The sequence below is a fragment of the Pithys albifrons genome, chromosome 5 (assembly GCF_047495875.1).
Source record: "Pithys albifrons albifrons isolate INPA30051 chromosome 5, PitAlb_v1, whole genome shotgun sequence".
NCBI lineage: Eukaryota > Metazoa > Chordata > Aves > Passeriformes > Thamnophilidae > Pithys > Pithys albifrons.
This window is the reverse complement of record NC_092462.1, coordinates 26,157,390-26,176,806: the sequence shown is the minus strand read 5'-3', so window position 1 is coordinate 26,176,806 and position 19,417 is coordinate 26,157,390. Positions and strand designations below refer to the sequence as shown.

The 19,417-nt window shown below is 37.8% G+C and overlaps 1 protein-coding gene across 2 annotated transcripts in view; it reads left to right on the top strand.

Moving 5' to 3' along the window:
* PAPSS1 (3'-phosphoadenosine 5'-phosphosulfate synthase 1) overlaps positions 1 to 18,181 on the top strand; it is a 39,718-nt gene extending 21,537 nt beyond the window's left edge. For both annotated transcript variants that reach the window (XM_071555972.1, XM_071555973.1), the window contains exons 7-12: positions 139 to 250; positions 2,616 to 2,821; positions 4,919 to 5,054; positions 5,361 to 5,629; positions 8,954 to 9,183; positions 17,356 to 18,181. In XM_071555972.1, coding sequence (XP_071412073.1) covers positions 139 to 250; positions 2,616 to 2,821; positions 4,919 to 5,054; positions 5,361 to 5,629; positions 8,954 to 9,183; positions 17,356 to 17,494 — 1,092 coding nt within the window. In that variant the 3' untranslated portion in view covers positions 17,495 to 18,181. The remainder of the gene's footprint in view (positions 1 to 138; positions 251 to 2,615; positions 2,822 to 4,918; positions 5,055 to 5,360; positions 5,630 to 8,953; positions 9,184 to 17,355) is intronic.
* The last annotated feature ends 1,236 nt before the right edge of the window (positions 18,182 to 19,417 follow it).

The window sequence follows — 19,417 nt, the reverse complement described above, 5'->3', positions numbered from 1 at the left end:
CTAATATTGAGAAATCTTACGCTTATCGTGTTCTGCATTTGAGGATTAAATAATTATCTGTTATGATTAATACCTGATGTCAGTAATTAAGCAACAACTTTTAAGTGCTCTAAGTCTATTTCTCCATTTCTTTACAAGGTGGATATGCAATGGGTGCAAGTGTTGGCAGAAGGTTGGGCAACACCTCTGAATGGCTTTATGAGAGAGAGGGAATACCTACAGTGCCTTCACTTTGACTGTCTCCTTGATGGTAGGGTAAAACACAACATTTGTGAAATCAACCAAACTAATCCTACTTCTAAAATACTGTTGATGCTTTGCTTCTTAGTTGTGGTGTGAGAACACATTATCAGGGTTGTGAACAACCTGGGAGATTTGGGATAAGAGAACAGAATATTATAATAATCAGTTTTAAACATGATAGTTTTATCTTTTTTATACCTACCATTGTGTTAGAATTTGAATGTCTTGTATTTTGCCTTTACAAATTCTACTTTTTCAAATGTTTTGATTTTTGAAAAATCTTTAATTCTAAAATCCTCATTTCTAATTTGTTTTGAAGAAATTAATTTTAGAACTCAGAATTGCAATTTATTTGCTGTTTAGCTCTCTATGCCAAAAGGTTTGTTCCATATTGGTGAGGAAGAAAAGGACAGCAAACTGACTTGAGCGCTGGAGCTGTTGCAAGTATGAAATCAGAATCTGGGGATGTGACTTGAGTATGAACAATTGTGATGTGTAATTGTATTACTATGACTTAGTAATTAGTCTGTGATGATTTAAATGAATATCTTTCATTTTACATTACCAATTGGCTAAGACGGCTTAAGTAGTGTATAAGTGATGACATTCTCAGGTTTTGGAATCTTGATTGTGATCCTCTGACATTTTTCATTTATTCCTCTTTGAAGGCTCTATTTTACTCCAACCTTCCTCCTATTTCCACGCTTCCTTTTGCATTAGTCTTCTCTTGCTAGAGACCAAATAGCAGAAAAAAAGAAGTAATTTGTCTTTTAAATATTTTGATACAAATGTCTGTTGTCCCTCCTATATTTTCTAATTCCCTTTTCTGTAAGTCTCTCAGATATTTTCCTAGGCAGCATATTGCCATCCTGTTATTTTGAAATCTCTAAAGTTTGCAGTGTCATTTTGGATTGCTAGTTTTGTTTTCATTCCATTTGCCTTCTGTACGTTGGTCTAGGTGAAACAACCCTTTAAAGTTACATGAAAAAAATCTCATCTTGACACTGTGCTTATCAGTAACGTAACAAACTTGCTTCACTGCTTTGCCTCAGTTTCTTATTTGTGCAGTGGCTGAATCAAAATATAAGAGATATTGTATATTTATTACTGGTCAAGGACAGAACTTTAATAATCAACAGGTTTGAGATCTCTTCCTAGTTTGAAATACTTACTTGTTTGCAAAGCAAAGTGTTTTTTAAAATTATCAATTTTGAAGTGTCAAACCACTTTCTCTGTGACTACTACCAAACTCAATTTTATGACCCAGTTGCTTTGAAAATAACTCTCAGCACCAAGACTGGAGAAGCAAAGCAAAGCATAATGCATTTTGCATTATGAAGAAAGGAGGACCTATTTTTCTCATAATCTTTTCATCCAACTTCATAATTTTTAATTTCCTAGCAAATTTTAATTTCCTTATAGAATATGTATTGTTTAAATAATAGTGAAATTAGCCTTATTTAGAGTCTTGGCAAACAGCAAAACGTCCATTAACTATAAGGGGTCCATGACCTTTCTCCTGGAGGCCACCCAAAGGTTTTTCACTCATTCAGCAAGAGTGTGCTCATTACAGTTCAAGGCTTTGTATGAGACTTAGAGTATTTACTCCACTGGGTTTCTCAAATCTCGCTCTTGTAGTCAAGAAAAACAAGGCTTCCATCTTCTGGTAGTGAAGTAGATGCTTAAAAATGAGGATGACACATAACCTTAAAATTCAGATCCATTAGCTTAGTTTTAGACTTAAAGTAGTTGGTAAGCTTTCAGCTGAACAAACTGCAAAATATTTACCTGACTCTACAGGTTTTTGTCTTAAATGTCTATGCTTGAATCTGAATACAGTTTTAAGTAAGTAGCAAAAATCACCTTTTGAAATAGTTGAATTGTGTATGCCATCTACTTGGGTACATTTGTGTGCTTCTATCACATTGAATTTTTCTTATGAACTGAACATATGGCTACGGAGAATGCTATTTTCTTTTTACTAGTTATCTACCCCAGTAGCAATCTTGCCTAATGTTTTAAATGATCTCTTTAAAAATGCTATTTATATATTTCTACCTTCTATATGTATTCTTGAGCAAGATGTTAATGTGGTATTCCCAAAAAGTGCTATCCTTACAGTCTAAATACTTGTGTGCAGCTATAAGTACTCACTTTTTCAATACTGTATTTGCTCTTTCTCAAACCTCAGTGTTTGCTCAATTTTACAGCACATGTGTCTTATGTAAGAGTTCATTCTAAAAGTTGCTTTTAACCCATTTTAAAATAACTGCTTGCACAAGCTGTTGTGGGATACACTTACAGCCTTAAAATTAACCTGTTAAATTTTGTAGATTTTCATGATAAGAGTTTTTTTTTTTACCTCTCTGCAGGTGGAGTTATTAATCTGTCAGTGCCTATAGTGCTAACAGCTACTCAAGAAGACAAAGAGAGACTCGATGGGTGTACAGCGATTGCGCTGGTCTATGAAGGTCGCCGTGTTGCCATTCTCCGCAATCCCGAATTCTATGAGCACAGGAAAGAGGAACGCTGTGCTAGGCAATGGGGAACCACATGTAAGGAACATCCCTATATCAAGGTGTGTGTTTAAAAGTTCAAAATCTCCTCCAGTTAGCTGTTACTGTTGTGGAACTGCAAATTAAGTGAAGCTCATGTCTGTGACTGATGTACTTTGACAACAAAACTACTTGGAAAATTAATTATGATATTTGAGCAGGAACAAAGGTTTTGGGTTTTTTTTCTATGCAGCTATTGAATAGTCTGCTCTTAGTGTGCTAATCTAATGTCAATTTTACACATGAAATGAATTTACTGTAGAATCTGTGCTACAGAAGAGGGAACTTTGCCCTCCAGTGTGCTGAGCAAACACATCCTTCTGTGTAGCCAGATGGATCATCAAAGGTCCTTAATCAGCGGATATATACATTGTGAAGGACATAAAACTTCTATTCTGCCTGCATGTGGAGCACGTGAGACCTGCCTGGTTTAGATGTTTTTGAAACAGCCCCTGTTCCTGGAGAGTGCATCATTTAACTTTCTGCAGAGTAATTTCCCATCCTATGTATTTGTTATGTTTTTTTATCCTGGCCTTATCTGTGTGTATGTCATACTGAAATGTTCTAATTGTGACACACTCATCACAGTTCTCTGATTATGCAAGCTGATGTAAATGTTGCATCTTAGCTCTGCAGATCCAAAATATGTTGCTTTACCTATTTTTCTCTGTAGTATCTTTTTGTTTACAGATATGTCTTAAAATTATTTAAAAAGAAATCAAACAAACCTCAAATTATGGGCTTGGTCTTGAAAAAGGAAAGCCTTTGATATGTTCTGAAAGTAGCTGTATGACTAATAGAAGATTTTCAAAGGCCTTGATGTGTTCTGTGGTGAGGAGCATAAAATTACCCTTTTATTAAAAACTTTAAACAAATTTAAGAAATTCTAAGAAAATCTCATGCAGTCAAGATTTGATTGTCATATTGTAATGCAATGATGTCATAGCTGAAACTAGCATAGAAGATGAGGAACTACGTCCTTATGTCTGTACTGGGATGTATAGTAATATCATGACAGCACAACAATTCGGTGTCTCTTTTTAATTAATTAGAAATATTTGGATACCTGAGAGTTTTGGTAGTGCAGAGTTTTCTCACCTTTGTGACATCGTACCTTTCCTCCACCTTGGTAAGACATCAAAGTCTGGCATTTTCTTTGGGAAGGAAATGGTTACTGTAGTAACCATTAATTGCAGCAGGTCCATTATCTCAAACAAAAATAAATTGAAAAATCCACACTTAATTGTTTTCTGGGTGTAGTTTGTAGTGTCTTCTGCTATATCAACACTTGTTGTCATCTTTAAATTACATAAGGCTAAAAAATTTTTCAGAAATGTGTCTAGAATTTGGAAGTTTTTTGTGTTTCCATGTTCAAAAGCAAATGCATCCTCAGAAATTTCTGAGTGATTTCTATGGCCATTGCTAGAGTATGTTAAGCAGCTTGCCATAATTATTTTTTGATAAAGGGTGAGGTGTTACTTAAAGATAAAAAAAGAATTGCAGTGTCAGTGTGTACAACATGTGTCACTTCCATCAAGTGCTACCATGAAACACATCCGAAAGCTATTCTACTTCCAAGATTCTGACTTTATTCCTAAGTTAAAGTGGGTGAGTAGTTAATCAGAACTGTTTACTTGTTATGTAATTGCTGACCAGAATCTTGTAAACCACAGGGTGATACTGCAGCTGCATTTCTTTGACCAATAAAGTGTGCCAACTTTATTGTATTAATATCTTGTAATTACATGAAAAATATATTGTAACTAAATACATTGTAATACACAAGGCTTTCCAGACACCACCTTTGTTTGTCATGGAATAATGTTGATTAAGAATATTGGCTACTTGCATTTCTGTGTATTAAAAAAATCCTTAGTTTTGAAAGAAAGGCATATGCCTATTGAAGATTTTTGTATTTCTCCTACATTGTGGTATGACATGTCTGGACTACGTTCCCATGATTTTTTTAAAACTTTTTTTAATATTGATGCTTGAGTTGGGACTGTTGAACAAAATTAGCATGGAACACTTCCTTTGATAAAGATGTGTTCCCATTGCCATGTTATAGATTCTCAGGAGAAGCTGACAATCCTAACAAGGAATTTTCTTTCTTTTCTAAGATGGTTATGGAGCAAGGGAACTGGCTTGTAGGTGGAGATCTACAGGTCCTTGATCGTATTTATTGGAATGATGGACTTGATCAATATCGTCTCACTCCAACTGAACTAAGGCAGAAATTCAAGGAAATGAATGCTGGTGAGTAAATTTTTCTTGTTTTGTTTCTTCCTGCAGACTTGTCCAAATGTCTGCGGTCAGCACGGAGGCTAACATTGTTTCAGGGATGAAAATTTTGAATGCTCTCTTTATGAACTTAGGCATTGCATTGCCTAAATACGTAATAGAAGCTGCGAATGCCCAAGGTTCTGAATTTTATCTTTCCATGCCACTAGTGCGATGCTCTGTGCGTAAAATCTACTAAGCTGTTGATTTTTCTGTGGCTGTACAACTCATGATAAAGTAACTTGCTTTTCTTCTATCTTTTGTCTTGTTTTTTTTCCACAGATGCTGTCTTTGCATTCCAGTTACGCAACCCGGTGCACAATGGGCATGCTCTGTTAATGCAGGATACTCACAAGCAGCTTTTGGAACGTGGCTACCGGCGCCCAGTTTTACTCCTGCATCCACTTGGAGGCTGGACAAAGGAGGATGATGTTCCTCTGATGTGGCGCATGAGGCAACATGCTGCAGTGCTGGACGAGGGAATCCTGAATCCAGAAACAACAGTAGTAGCTATATTCCCTTCCCCCATGATGTATGCTGGACCAACTGAGGTAAATACATCAAGAGTTCAAAACAAAACACAACCCTTTTTATAGTGCACTTAAGTATTTAGTGCTATGCTTCATGTTCGTGTCTTTTATTTTTTTTAATGGAAAGAAAGAAGACTATAATTTTCCTTGGGAAACTAGGTTGTCATCTTTTTCTGTCATCAACTAAAACATTCTTTTATGAAGAAACTTCTGTGGAGGATTTTGCTGGAAATGGTGGGAGAAAACATTGGGTTTATAGGCTCCTTTTTACAGTCTTTTCCAGAAGGATTTATAAGATCTGCTAACATATCAAATGGTTGTCCTCAATGTTAAGATACTTAAGTGTTTTCACCGCTAAGTAAAAAGTTTGTATATTGGAGGGCTGTACACAAATTAAACAAAAACCAGTATTTGTTTGGTTTTTGGCGAACTTAATTCAGAGAGAATTGTTTCAAGACTTTTGTATGAAATAATTACTTGGCAACACTTTATTTAGGAGCCAGGTCTTGGGCTGGAATCCCTAGAGGTTTGTGAGAAACATTAGAAAGAATAAATGTTCTCATTTGAGGTCAGTTCCTCTAGGGGGTATTGATTCTCCATTGTGGTTTGTTTTTTGTGTTTTTTTTCCCTTTCCCCTCCTTTCCACCTTGAGTTGCAGAAGTTCAGGTTCCAGCCAGGCACAGAGCTTAACTCTGTATTAGGTTTTTGGTAGATAGGAGACTTACTAGTGAAATTAAATTAGACAGGTGTCACTTACTATCTGCTGGCCAGTTGACTGGTCCAACAGAGCTTGTGCTGCCTTTCCATCCAGAGAAAAACTGCAGTCCAGATCTAGTTGAAGCATGTGAGTGAGTTATTGTGAGGAATCTTGTGCTGTTCCCCACAGACCTTTTGTGAGAATTAACAGAAATTTTCTACTTCATTCTTGTATTCATGAGGGGGAGCAAAATCCACAATCCTTATTCTGAACAGAGTAAAAGTTTTCTCATAACTTACATGGCATTTTCAGTGACCTCAGAGTACATCCTGACAGTAATGTTTGTTCAAGTAATTCAAGAGATTCTTTCTTAAGTAATTTTCCATAGGTAATTTAAAAGACAATGGTACTAGATTTGTTTTTGTAGCACAAGTACTTTACAAAACAACAAGCAGCTGTTAATATGGTTACCTACTAGGTGGATGTGGCTTTCCAGTCTGTAAAGGTCTTAATGGACATGTTTCAGGAGCATCAATTTAGCAGTTTTGTATTTTTAACATTCCTGATAATTGCATTGGAAGAAAAGAAAAGAGCAGTGTGCCCTTGTAGCCAAGAAGGCTGGTGGTATCCTGAGGTGCATTAGGAAGAGCTCTGCCAGCAGGCAGAGGAAGACAATGCTGCCCCTTTACTCAGCTCTGGTGAGGCCACATCTGGAGTGCTTGTCCAGTTCTGGGCACCTCAGCACAAGAGAGATGTGGAGCTCCTGCATCAGGTCCAGTGAAGAGCAAGGATAATGAGGGGACTGGAGCATCTCTTATGAGGAAAGGCTGAGAGAGCTGGGCCTGTTAGCCTTGAGGTGAAATGAGTGAGAGGGGATCGTGTCAATGACTCTTAAGTGTCTGAAGGGAGGGTGTCAAGAGGATGGCTCCAGGCTGCTCTTGGTGGTGCCTAGTAATAGGACAACAGGCAGTGGGCAGAAACTGATGCACAGGAAGTTCCACCTGATTCTGAGGAAGAACTTCTGTACTGTGCAGGTAACTGAGCACTGGAACAGATTGCCCAAACAGCTGCTTTAGTGCTTGCCAGATGTTTTGACAGATACATAGTTTTGTTCAACTTGTGAAGCTGTTTTACATCATGTAGTTACTGGGTAGGCCCTTCAGTTTTGTGTGAAGGTAGGGCTGCACATGTAAGAAACCACCATTACATACTTACTATTCTCTGAGTATCCTTTGGTGGATACTAAGCCATATACATGGTATGACAATTCTTTCAACAGAATACTTCCCAGTATGAGAGCATATTGACATTTTCCAAAGTTGAGTCTTACCTAAAGTAATGTAATAGTTATTTTGCTTTTCCTATATTGTGCAGGTAAATTTTGTATATTGAAAGTACAACATATAAAAATTAATTCAGCAACACCCTGTGACGTGATACGTCTAAATGCTCTCATAAGTGTAACATCTCTAGCAGTCATATCGGGTAAATACTTGAAGTAGTCTTTAGCAGAAAAAAATCCTCTCACCATATTTAGTAAAATAAATGCATTTCTAAATAATTTAAAAGCACTTCTTTGATTGTAGAGTGCTGATGAGTCTGTGTGCAGAATTTTCTTTGAAGTATATATTTTTTTACCTTCAGTAGTAACTGAACTATAAGAAGAAAAAAAATGGTAAAACCCAAGTTGTTAATTATGAAACCACTCATTTTGAAACATGCAGCCAAGTAAGATGGGTAAATTGTTTGTCAATATTTACAGTACTTCAAATATGAGGTGGAAGTGAGTTGGTGCATCCAAGCCAAAATTCAGTAAGACTAAAGTTTCTGAATTTGACCTTGGTTCCTCTCCACTTCATACTGAAGTGATAGAATCAAATAATGTCAAAGTTATTGTGGAAAAATTACTAAATAGTTATTAAAGCTGGAGTTGCTTTTTCAGTTCTCATCTTGGGTGCTTGTGGTATAAATAGTCAGTATTCTGAAAGCCTATCTCAAGCATTCATGTGCAGTATGTACCTAGTTTGTAAGTCCATTGGGTCTTAATATTGATGCAGACTAAGTGTTTAAGTTCCGCCTTGGACACCATGGCTGCCACATGTATGAGTTGATGCTGAGCATGGGTAATTTTTCTTGTTGAATGTGTAGGTAAGTTGATCACATTACTCATGAACAATGTGTTTAAGTAGCCTATCTTATCTTTCTTCCCATTTTTGTCAGCTATCTATTGGTCAGGATGTCCTTTTAGAGAAGTTACTGTGATTAAACTAGAGCAATATAAAGCTAGATTCCACTAAGATTCCCAAAGCCGTTACATTTGCTTTATATAAAAGGAAAGGGATGGAGGGTGGCATCAGGAAGAGCTGAGCTAAGGAATGGATGAGCTCCATCTTTCTTGCCCTGATGTTCCACTGTGCTGAAGTAACTTTTTTAGCATCTACTATACAAATGAAACAGGGGAATAGTATGTTTTAGCTGTAAGTTTGATGGTGATTCACAATACTGGTTTTTCATTTTGTTATGGCTCCATAGAAAAAGTAATGTATGATTAGGGAAAACGTGAAAATTACAGAATGCACGCACGTTTTAAGGGTCATATTTTGAGCCTTTTCTTCTGTTACCTGTTTCCTTTTGTCTTTTTTTTTTAGGTTCAGTGGCACTGCAGATCACGGATGGTTGCAGGAGCCAACTTCTACATTGTAGGGCGAGATCCAGCAGGGATGCCACACCCTGACACTGGGAAAGATCTGTATGAACCAACCCATGGTGCCAAAGTGTTGACAATGGCTCCAGGCCTCCGAGCGCTGGAAATTGTACCTTTCAGGGTTGCAGCTTATAATAAAAAAAAGAAGTGCATGGATTATTATGACTCTGATCAGTAAGTTGTATTTTGGTTTTAAGAAAATTTTGAGCAATAGCTGCCTTTTAGCCCCTGCCCACATAAAGGATTGTTTATAATTAATTTCATATTGGTCAAAATGGCAGTGTTTAGAAGTGGTTTTAGATCACGAATACAGTTTGATTTCAGCATGATTTGATTCACAGTGAACTACCTGATCTAATTGTAGCTCACACATGAAGGCTTCCCTCTCCCAGGTGCTGGGATTTCTCTAATTCTGGAACATAGCACAGATTGCTAAAGCCAGAGAAAAATACTACTATTTCTTATAATGTTAATATTAGCTTTTTGATGCTTTATCTTTCTAAATATACTTCTCAGGTGTCAGGTGTGCATCAAATAAGAGATGAGAGAAGCAGTGAGAGTGTGCAGCATGGAGCAGAAAGTGTACAAGCGGGGCTGACAAATAGCTATTTTTCTCTGTTTAATAATAATGCAAAATGATGCCCTAAAACCATTGTGTGTCCCAGGGTTTTCAGACTGCATCTTGTGCACCCTTTTATCCTTTCACTGTGTCTGTGAGGCCTTGGTTTGGAGCACTTTTTTTTCCTGTTTCTGTAACTCTCATGAAAAACAGACCATGCTGCTCCTAGTGTGCAGTTCTGCCCTGCTGCTGTCAGAATTTGTCCTGTCCTTCCCTACACAGTTTGTAGGTGGACTGGAGTGTGGCAGCAGTCCTCTAGATGGCAATGCAGACACATGCAGGCTCCCTGGAAAGACCTCCATTACTGCTCCTGCTTGCCAGAGACAGAAAGAACACTGTGGTAGGCTCCAGACAGAGTTAGAGCTTGGGTGGGTGGGTGCAACTGGCTTTGTTTCAAGATAATCTGTGTAATGCTGAAAATGTGGCAGACTCCTGGACCATGTGGTGTTTGACTCTGTAAGGAGGATGGCAGGAAAGAGAGGATTGCCTGGAAATATGAGAGGATCAGTACTGGTGAAAGACCCTTAGATGTGAAATAGTGATGTTTGTGGAAATACTTCCTGAGCTCACCATTTACCTGGTGCAAAAGACAGCATGAAAATCTGAAGATGATTGTATGCATAGGAGCATTGCTGTGATTTGTTTTTGAAATGGGTAACTTGATTTTTATTGCACCTTTCTCAGTTCTTCAAGGCTTGGAGACTAGGCAGTTCCAGAATTTACATCACTAATGAAAGCAGGAAAGGTTATGGCAAGTGGGTTTCCCTTGGGTTCAGCTGTAGCTGAGCTGTGTGTCTTAGCTGCTGGATTATTATTATTGGATTATTAGTTATTCTTTCCCCATGTTGTCATCTCTTCTTTCAGGTCTCCTAGACTCCTGTTTTTGGGAAGGTGCTTTTGAGAAACCATCATACACACCATCTGTTATCTTGAGTGTCTCACTGCTTTGGCAGAGTTGCACCAGACCTGGCTTGGCAGCAAAGACATGCAGAGGTTATTGCAGTTGGGCTCTTTGCTGATAGTAGTGAATTACCCTTCCACTTCTGAAGGCAATCCCAAGCAGAGGGGACAGTGGAAGGATGAAGCTTTGGCTAGTGGTGACCCAAAACTTGGTCTAACTGCCAGACGTTGGGGCTGCAGAATTATTAGTGGTAGAGAGTTATTTTGCTTGTGCCATCTCTAAACATTCATGCTCAGCTTCTAGGAGAAGGATGTAACACTTGCTGATAGCATGCCTTGGGTGCCTGTGGTGGTAGGTATTCACATGCTGAGTTGTCACTGGTCAGCTCTATACCAGAAGATACGGGCACTTGTGTGATACCTTGCTGTGGCTGAGCTGCTCAGCCGTGGTGATAAGCCTGAGCAGCACCAAAAAGCCTATACTGGCCCTGCCTCCAACTTAGTGACAAAGCTCCTTAACCTCTCTGGTGTGCTGCCTGTGATTCCAAGAGGTTATTGTGCTTAAGGCCTCCAGCTCCCAAAGGTGTCCGTACCAGGCAGTTTTGTGGAGTTCACGTCAACATTCAGTTTGTTTCTCACTTCCATTGATATCCTCCAAATACCCAGAGTTTCAGTAGTGTGAGGGTGAGTGTAAGTGCATCCCTTCAGAAAAGCTGTTTGGAGTTCTACCTTATCTCTCTCACGCAGTAATGTCCACACCTTTTAAGCACTCTCGTATCCAATATGCCAACACATAATTGGTTAACTAATTCACCTTGCATGCACCATAGCCTCTCATTGGTTACAAGCCACCACACATACTCCAGGTAGCTCTGTTCTCTTTAAGGTAGAACTCCAAACAGTTTTCCTTAAGGGATGCACTTACACTCAGCCCCACACAGTAGACCCTGTATCTGCTTGGAAACAGTCTGGAGAACATAACTATTGAGTTTGAGCATCAGGACCTGATGCTTCTGGTTAACAGTGTTAAGCTGCTGTGGTGGTGTGTTGAAGCTGAAGTCACTGGGCAGCAGATATATCTACATTTGCCCCTGTCAGGAAGGAAAGGCAGAAGCATCCTGGTTGCATGCAGGGATAATCATGGAGCATGGTATGTGAGGAAGGGGGGTAAGAAAAGACTGATGTAAAAGCCTTTACAGTAGCTGCACGACAACTGTACTTGCAGATGTATGAAATTTAACTTGTAGAAATTGTTTAAATAAAGATATACTTTAGATATTAGGACATGTGAATAACCAATGACTTGAAATTATATTTGTGTTTTGCCTCATGAACCCAGCACAACTTTTAATTTGTTTCTTGGACATTTTAGAACTAGTTTAGTACCTCATGAAACTGATGTCTTGAAACATACTTTTGAAAAAGATGTGTCTAAACTAAGGTCTAGGAAAGGGATTTGAGGGATGCATGTGAAGTGATGTGTAGCAGCACAGGTGGAGATAATTTCATTTTATTTTCCCTTTGGTGTACGTGTACTTTTGCTGTTGCTGAAGTCAGATAGCAAACCTAATCTAAGTTTCTGTGGGAAGCTTGAGCATTTATACTTGCATAGAATTCTGAAGAAGTAATGGATATAAAAACTAGTATGAGTATTGTTGCAGTCCTTATCAAAGCTTTCACAGTTTTAGATTTCATAGAATTTTGGACCTATAATTGAATATGTCCAATCATGTTTTTGAAAAATTTATAGAAAGAATTGTAGTTACAATGGATAAATTCTAAAAGAATGACTGACCTGTAAATCACTCTTAGAGTGAAGTGCAAAGAAAACAAGAGAAGACCCAAGCAACCAACTAATAATACCACCACTCCCCAAAAAATCCTTATCCAATGCCAAAATTCCTTCAGAAAAACAGTTAGTGTGGTTTTTCGGCCAAAAAGTCCTCACAAACAGTTACTACAGACAAGTGTAATTTGGGATTGGTGGCTTAATAATAGTAGCTGGTTTTGTAAGCAGAAATTCCGAATTCTTTATGGAGGATCAGTCCTATAAAATGCAGCCACAGACTGCTGCTGAGACAAAATTCAATTAAGAAAGTAAATTAGTCTGGCAATTAAAAAAGCCACAGCAGTGTCTGGAAATAAATTATTATTTTTCTTTTTTGAAAGAAAACTGATGAGAACATTTTTGCTAAAAGACCCCCATAAGTGATGTGACTGGAGAAGATAGTTCATGCTTTCTGTAAAATGTGAATGAAGCATGGGCCTCTGTGAAGAAGAGAGACTGTAACTTTACATGGACCTTTCATATGGTTGCTTTAATGCTGTCATATCATACTACCAGGATAACTGCTCCAACTAAGTACATATTGTTCTCAAATTTGTTTGGTTTTTAAAGTGATAGTAAGGAGCTGAGATAAGCACACTTGACCTCTCAATTTAGTTATGTGAAATATGGTTTCTCAATTGCCATTAGTACATAATTTAGGATACACTGAAACGCTGCTGCACCTCAGGAGACATAAACCCTCCTGCTGGTTAGAAAGGAATTTCATTCACAGCAGGTAAAGGATTTGTTTTGTGTATGTTGATATTAATCACATTGCTATGTTCTAATTTCACAGAGTTTGTTCATGACCAGCTGGGGTTTGAACCCAGCTGGTTATTCAGCATCATGAGACATTCATTCCCAAGGCATAATACAGATTGATGTATCAAAGACTTGACACTGTAAGGGGCAGCATTCTGTTCCTGTAGGGGTTGTGGTGTAAGTCATGACTGGATGCTGCAAAGGCAAGTTTAAATTCACAGAAAATCCTTCTAATAAGGATTTAAAGTTAGAATTGGACCCCAGATAAGGAGGCTGTGAATTGTCCCAGAAACTGACTGGATCTGGAATTTACCAACTGTATAGAACATGACAGTTGTTGTGAAGCCAGACCAGGATGAATAAATCATGCCATTGTTTTATTTCCATATGTTTGTTTTAAAAAACCAATAATTAGTAGGCAAAACTATGGATGAATGGGTCTGTATTTGTATCATGTGTCTTGTATTTAAGAGTAGTTTCTTAGTACCTTGAGAGCACCAGACATTGTCCTCCACAGAGAATGAGAATTCCAAGAAGGTAATTTGCACAGTGCCAAGTACTCTAACAGAAGGTTGGGTTCACAAGATTAGGACTGGTCTTTAGTGCTCCCCAATGAAAAATCTTTTATGTAGTATGTTCTATATTTGGATAAACCTATAGGGCATTGGGTTGAAGTGGAATAACTATTCTCTTCAGTCACTGTATCAAGGTACTGTACTCACACCTCAGGGGTACAGCTGAGGAGGTTTCCCATAGGACTGTGGACATCTTCATGCAGTCATGTCCCGCTTGCCACAAGAACTGTGAGGTCTCTGAAATCATAGCCTCACACACTGCCCTTAGTGTGTTTGAGCTTGTAACAAAGCATAAAGAGCTGTGATGGCTGCTGGGGTCACTTGTGGTATCACGGTAAAATGCACATTAAAAAAAAGGGAAATTCGTTTAAGAGATTAAAACATTAGTCTTTATAAATGAAAGAAATGAAAGAGCTGGTCTGTGGATTCTTAATCTGTGTGTGGTTTGCTGTGTTCTTTGAGCCCTTTGCTGTTATTGTGAACAGTTTGAAGACTAATTAACAGCACAAATTTGTTCCTATGTTTTTTTGAATAAATCCCTTACTGCTTTCCAAATGTAAAATATTATCTTATGCACCTGTGCCTGTTCGTATACATACTGTCTGTATGGAAGGAGGGCAAAATCTGAAGTTTAAGAAAAGATTCCTTTTCCCCTCTTGCTAGATGTATGAGAGCTCAGCAGACTTACATATTTTCTACTTTAGCCATGACACTGAACTCCATAAGTAAAGGAAATTTCTGTATATGTAGGTAAGGCTTTTTCCACACTGTGGGTGTGGTAGAGTTCTAGGATGCTGTGGCAGGGAGCAAATACCAGTCCTCAAGGTAGTGTATTCCAAGACTGTTTTTCTATTGACAAATTTTTGTTGTGGATTTCTTTCTGCCTTTCTTACCTCTTTCTTTTGGGAGAATGCTTTTAATTGCATTGGTACAAAGTATTATATCAGTACTGTTCAAACTCAATTGGTAGTAAAATGTCAAATCCACATTACAAGCATTTACTAGCATACAGCGTGGCTCAAAGAAAGGTAATTCCAGCAGCCACTGAGTAAAAATTCTAAAAGCACTTAAATCCCGAACTCAGAAAAGGCTTTATGTTTCATTGAGAGTCATTTCAAATCTGATTTGAGAAAGGAATTTGTATGGCTTTGGCATTTATATTTCATAGCGTTGTTAATGGTCAAATGTTCCCCCTCTCATGTTCCACTCAAATCTATTTTATACAGAGTAAGTCTTAATATTCTCAAAAATCACTATGAACAAAATTACTTGATGACTCGTTTTGTGTTACTGCTAAAGCAAATGACTCATATATTGTATTTCAAAATGCTTGTGGTTCACATCTCGCCACAGTGGTAACAGTGGTGACAGTACTGATAAGGTTTTTCTGCTTAGCAGAAATCTCAGTTTTTGATATTCAAGAGGTTTGACTTTTATCATTAGTAAAGACAGTGAGTATTGAGTGGTTATTCAAACACTCTGTTTTATGTATGAAAGCAGAGATTAAACTGGAGAACTGTCAATGTGGTAATTTTTGCAGCAGCAAAAAATACATACACTGTGTTTTACCAAAGCTGCATTGGAGTCACTTTAGAATTACTAATTAATGTAATTTCTTTAATAAAGAAAACCCCATTCGAAACAGAAGTTCAGGATAATGAGTGGGTATCATTAGTACTTTCATAGTTTTTAATAGTGTTGTGGAAAAATTTCTAGAAATCTTAGGAGATATTGAATGTACTGTTCCTGAAATTATATTCCTTCATTTTCTTACAGTTTCTGTAGATCTCCTTAACTTCTTTTCATGTTTCTCTCTTTCTTGATATCTCCAGTTCCTAAGCTGTTTTTTGTGCCACTAGGGGTGGGAAGCAGCTGAAGGAATTGTCTTATTGCCTGTCTTTGAAGCAAACTTATATGACTTATCTAACTTTATTTCACTTGTAGGGCATTGGAGGAAGTTGAGTGTTTTTCTGAAAACTAAACAGACAAAGAGAATAGAAAACATCTCTCTCTTTTTTTTTTAATGCTCAAACTTTGGTATTGCTACCACACTGAGGAGAAAGCCACACATGGAGAAACTTTATAGCACTTGCTTTGCTTTTTTCTCACTGATCATTAAAACTTGGTATTTTTTTGACAGAATTAACCAGACTTACTACTTGCCCATGTATATTTTGTAGCAATAATTCTTTGCAAAGAACACAAGTTACCTTCAGGCAGTGTGAGCGAAAGGCAGACATCTCTCTGCTAAGGACAAAATTTTCAGATGTTATAAATAGCAGTGACAACTTGTTCTCCCATAGAATTGCATCAGCTTTAAGTTTTCGTTTTTGTATAATATATATTTTACAGGATTGAAGCACAGAAGGGTTTTTTGCCTTGTGACATTTCAGGAATCCACAGTCCCAAATTAAAAAAAAAAAGCATGTATGGAACTGCTGCTGTGTAAATATATACAACGTAAATCAAAAAGTTATGGGGCTAGTGATGTTCTGAAAGGGAGCTGTGGAATGCTTTCTGCATCTTGCTAACTTTATACCCTACTGAGCGTAGACCAACACTTAGAGCCAAGTTCTGCCCTCTGATGTGCATGCTTGGCTCTTGTTTCTGTCTAAGGCATGTGCATCTGAGATCAATACTTGGTTTTTATTTCAAACAGACAAGTAAGGAATGAGTAATGCATACATGTTACAAATTGAGCAAGTGGCATAAGTAAAATTGCTATTTAATTTAAGAATACATATTTTTTTCCTTTGGAACATTTGATAGAACTCTGACATTCTTGTCTTGCTTTTGCTGTTTCAGTCCTGTGGGGAGTAATTAAACTTCTGGAGCTTTAGCTCCTTATGACCACATACCTGAGAAGTTAATAGTAATTTAGATTCTTACGTTAACCATGGTAAACAATCCTGATCTGTGTTTATTTGTGCATTTGTCCAACTGAATTCTGTTTTTTAGGGGAAAACATTTTTAGGAGAAAGTATTATTCCCCTGCGTTTTTTCTTGATTTTGAACTGTATGTGCCACATTATTGATTTGCATATATGCGTATATCTCTGCTCAGTGTCTTGCAATGGCCCAGCTGTGGAGCTTGCCTGCAGATTCTGAGGCTTTTACTTTCTGTGTTCTGCAAATCATCCTTCACTAAGATTTTGTTCAATGTTGCTTTTTACACATTCTCTAGTGGCACTGAAATGACCTTCTTCAACCAGCACAGGAACATTCAGCCAGCTCATAGGGCTGGTCTCCTGCCATGGCAAGGCAAAGTGCAAAACAGGATGGCTGCTGTTGCTTTGGCAGAGGGTCTGAGACTGTAGGTAGAGTAGATGGTTCTCCCTCAACAGGAATTCCCTTTCCTTACAGAGGACAAGCCGGGCTCAGTGGAAGCACAGACTGAATTCAATCCACAGGAGTTCTGTTGGGCCATGCTGCTAAACCTCAGGAGTTACCTAAGCTGATTATTGTAGAGGGTGTATATTCTTGAGATTTACTGGCATTGCTGGCCAGGTGTCTGAAAATTACAGTTGCTATACAGCATTATAGTTCCAAAAAAGAAATGTATAAAGTATCAAGAAAGCAGAAAGAATGTGAGCAACTTTGCCTGCTTTTAAAGTATGTTCTTTTTTTTCCCCCTCCTTTTGCCCCCACTCCTGCTGTCTTAGCCATGAAGATTATGAATTTATATCGGGGACCCGCATGCGCAAGCTGGCTCGGGAAGGACAAAACCCGCCGGAAGGCTTCATGGCTCCTAAGGCTTGGACTGTGCTGACAGAGTACTACAAATCCTTGGAGAAGGCTTAGGCCTCTTATTAACTGCAGATCAACCTTTGACGCCTGATTTATTTACGAGAAGGGGACCACACAGTCACCATTCATGTTACTTTGTTGTGGTGTCTGTCAGGAAGTTCTCTGAAAACAGACTCTTTCTTCCTAACTTAGCATCATTCTTTGCCTGTCCTTATGGGTTCTATTATGTCCTGGCACCTAACTAGCTGCTGGTTTTAATGTCTTTTCTTTTATTACAGTTGATATTCTTGCAGTAGGATTTTTAACTCTTGTATTTTTTTTTTTAATATTTTACTGCCTCTGTCCTGAGTTCTGCAGCTGTTAAATAGATGCAGCTCTTTCATATGTTATTTAAACTGCTGGCTAATGTTTGGTTTTAGTAGTTTGTAGGAGAAAATGTAACAGTTAGTCCCTTAACTATGGATAGATTATCTATAAATTAAAAAAGTAAAGTAAGTTTCGAAATATCTGTAAAAGTGTCCTCATCTTTATCTCATCATCATCTCCAGAAGCACTTAAGATTTGTTTCGCATTATATGTAATCCAAAAGCAGAAGGGTATTTTTTATGTAGCATAATTAAAATTTGGCTTTCTTTGTTTAATTTTGAAGTTCATTGAGTTGTGTGATGATTCTCTTCTGCTGTGGACCTGTAAAGATGGCCAAGTAATGAATAAAATAAAACCGCAAGTTTTCACTTTGAATTAACAATTTCGGGTATTGTTTTTATATATGCTTGCTGCCATAGGTGTCAATAGGGAATGCTTTATTTAATTTGGTAAAGCTTGCCAGTTTTTGGTTCTAGATAAACTTGTTCAGCCTACTACAACTTCAAAAAAAGCATGACAGACCAAACTTAAATTCATGTTTAATTATTGCAATAAAAAAAATCCTTAGATGTTGGCATTTCCTGTGGTACAAATGCTCAGTTCAGAAATTAATTTTCTGGCTACTTTTCAAGGTCTCCAAAGAGTAATCTTCTTCTTTTGAGTTGGTTTTGCTTGAAAGACAAAGCACATGATGTTCTAGGATTCTTCAAAACACCCAAACATTAACGGCTAAAGGAAAATAGAAAAAAATAAAAGTAAACCACTTCTTTAAGTGTAAAGTAACACTGACCTGCTGGGATAGTTTGAAGCATTTACTCTTAATCAGTGGAACAGCCGTAACCTCTGTTAGTCATAACCTCTCTATATGAGCAAGTATCTCATATCCTTGCCACAGAAACTTTCTTTTTTGTTGTTAAACAGTGTATATAGGAGGAACTAACTAAAAAATTTTATTAGAATGTTGGCTACTGGATGAAGCATGTGTTCGTTTAGATTTTTTTGGATAACAGGAAGGTTGTGATGAGGGGACCTCTGATGTATGGAAGTAGTAAAACCCTCAGTCTGCATGGCTGATAAAAAGACAATCTGGACCCAGCTTTTCAAATTACACGATTAATGAGGTAGGTGGAGATTACCAGACCCTAATCCTTAAAATTAAATAAATGGTACAAAATTGCTGCATCTCTTAGATGAAATGATTCCTGCAGTACCTTTGAGCAACTTAAGGAAATGGAAACTTTTTGTAAAGAATCTCATGGTTGAGAATTCATCTTTTCCTGTGTGAGTTCCTGTATGCCATTTTTTGACTAACATGAATATGCAGGGTAACTTTTCAAGTGAGGATCTTCAGGTTGTGATGTAAAGATAAATGCTGAGGAGGCTGATGACTTCTGGCTGATTTTTTTTTTCAATAGGGAATTTGAGCATCAGAAACTCAGTAATGCTTCAGAGATGTAAAATGGGGAATGTAAACTAGGTCACAGGTCCTTTTTATAGATGCAGTTGAAGCCAGTCAAACTTCCATATCTGGTAGAAGTCAGGAGTGAGAGGAAACGAGGGGCTGCCTTGGCATGATGGTGGTGGACATAGAACAAGGCTACCATGACCTGT